Source organism: Neltuma alba, unplaced genomic scaffold (genome assembly GCF_004799145.2).
Source record: "Neltuma alba isolate B1F8T4 unplaced genomic scaffold, ASM479914v2 tig00001620_pilon, whole genome shotgun sequence".
NCBI lineage: Eukaryota > Viridiplantae > Streptophyta > Magnoliopsida > Fabales > Fabaceae > Neltuma > Neltuma alba.
In genome coordinates, this window is record NW_021632534.1 from 67418 (window position 1) to 69022 (window position 1605).

The following is a 1605-nucleotide window of genomic DNA, read 5'->3' on the forward strand; positions in this document are numbered from 1 at the left end:
AACCGTTTATTGAGCAAGTAAAACAAGCCGTTTATTTCCAACCCAAAGGGAAAATGATGTTTATGGAAAGTCGACGAAGCTAAGGTAAGAAGAATATAAGGATTATATGCAATGATTATATGCACAGATCTAATGTCTTGGGATTTCTTATTAATTTTAGATGAGAAGAATATGCAAGAACATATTTTTTATCTGGGTAGAACTTATTTCTTACATAATGTAGCTTGAATTTGAACATTTTTGTGCTTTGTTTGCTTCTGTTAGTCTTATCTATATTATTTCCACCTAGAAATGGATAACGATAAGAAGTGGAACATCATTTACGAGGCTGGGTTGGAACAAAATTACAAAGAATTTTCGGGAAAGAAGTGGAAAAATGCATGATAGGAAGCAACTTAAGAATAGATTTGACATTTTGAGAAAGGATTGGAAGTTGTGGGACAAACTTATGTCTGGGGAGACTGGCATTGGTTATGATGCAGTGACAAATAGGGTATTGGCCTCCGATGAGTGGTGGTAATGGAAATTAATGGTAACTATTTGTGTTGGTTGAGTTTTAATTTTAAATATCAGTTTCGTCATCCCTGACACTTGCCTAATTACGTTAATGTAGGTGGATCCCAATTTCAAGAAATTTAGACATCAGGGGTTGATGTTTGCATCAGACCTAATGAGGATATTCAAAGATGTTGTGGCTTCGGGAGACTTTATGTATGCACCATCAGCCTCACAACCTCAGCCAGCATTCACTCCACAGCCTGACACAGAAGAGGAGGATGTTTATAGAGTCGGGCTCGACCAACAGGAAGGGTCGGGGGACAATAAGGATGAAAATTTCGATGTTGACCCAACAGCCACTGCAGGGATCTCAGATGATTTTTCCGGTTGCAACTTAAACAACCCTTCAAGTACTAGACCAAGTGACTCAGGAAGCTATGGAAAGAGGAAGAGGGGTGAGACGTCTGATGCGAAGAAGAAGAAAAAAGTTGCTGCGACTACAAAAATTTTTGATAGCCTGAGTGTTATAGCAGCTGCGTCTGAAAAGCGAGCATCAGCATTGGTTGAAGATCCCTAACAAGTTGAGAAGATTTAAGGACACCTGGCTAGCCTTGAGGAGCTTAATGGTAACCCTCAACTATATTATGCATGTGCGAAGATGCTTACGCGGTTGAGATGGGCTAAGCAAGCCTATTTGGGGTTTATGCATGATAGAAGCAAGTTGTTGGAGTGGTTGATACCGGCAGCACTAGACCCAGACACATGGAAGGGACCTGTAGATTAGGATTTAGTTTAGGACTTTGTTGTTTCACTGTTGTTACTGCACTTGTTAATGTGAACTAATTGCTGTTTGAACCTAAACTTATGTGACCTGTTGTAGAAATCTTGGTAATGACTATGTAATATTTACGCTAATTTCTACTTATCATATATGTGTTTGGTTTTTCTGTTTGCAGTATGATAATTATTTACACCTTGTTTAGGGTAATCCTTATAATGCTTACACTTTGTTGTCATCATAGTTACAGGGTTAACTCCAGAAATGGCTTCTTGGAATGATGATTCACCATTGAATTAAGATACTTTGAAGGATTGGAATGATGATTC

General features: G+C 38.5%; 1 protein-coding gene across 1 annotated transcript; it reads left to right on the plus strand.

The window, feature by feature from the left end:
- The first annotated feature begins 376 nt into the window (after nt 1–376).
- Nucleotides 377–1075, plus strand: LOC114759845 (uncharacterized). Its single transcript, XM_028949081.1, has 2 exons — nt 377–493; nt 614–1075. Exons 1-2 carry the CDS (start codon nt 377–379, stop codon nt 1073–1075), a joined length of 579 nt encoding a protein of 192 aa, XP_028804914.1.
- Nucleotides 1076–1605: the final 530 nt, after the last annotated feature.

Bases quoted from the DNA above. Each gene is read 5' to 3' on its own strand.
- LOC114759845 (XM_028949081.1), top strand. From the start codon at position 377: ATGCATGATAGGAAGCAACTTAAGAATAGATTTGACATTTTGAGAAAG. The intron at 494-613 runs GTATTGGCCTCC...ACGTTAATGTAG, and splicing joins ATGATGCAGTGACAAATAGG to GTGGATCCCAATTTCAAGAA.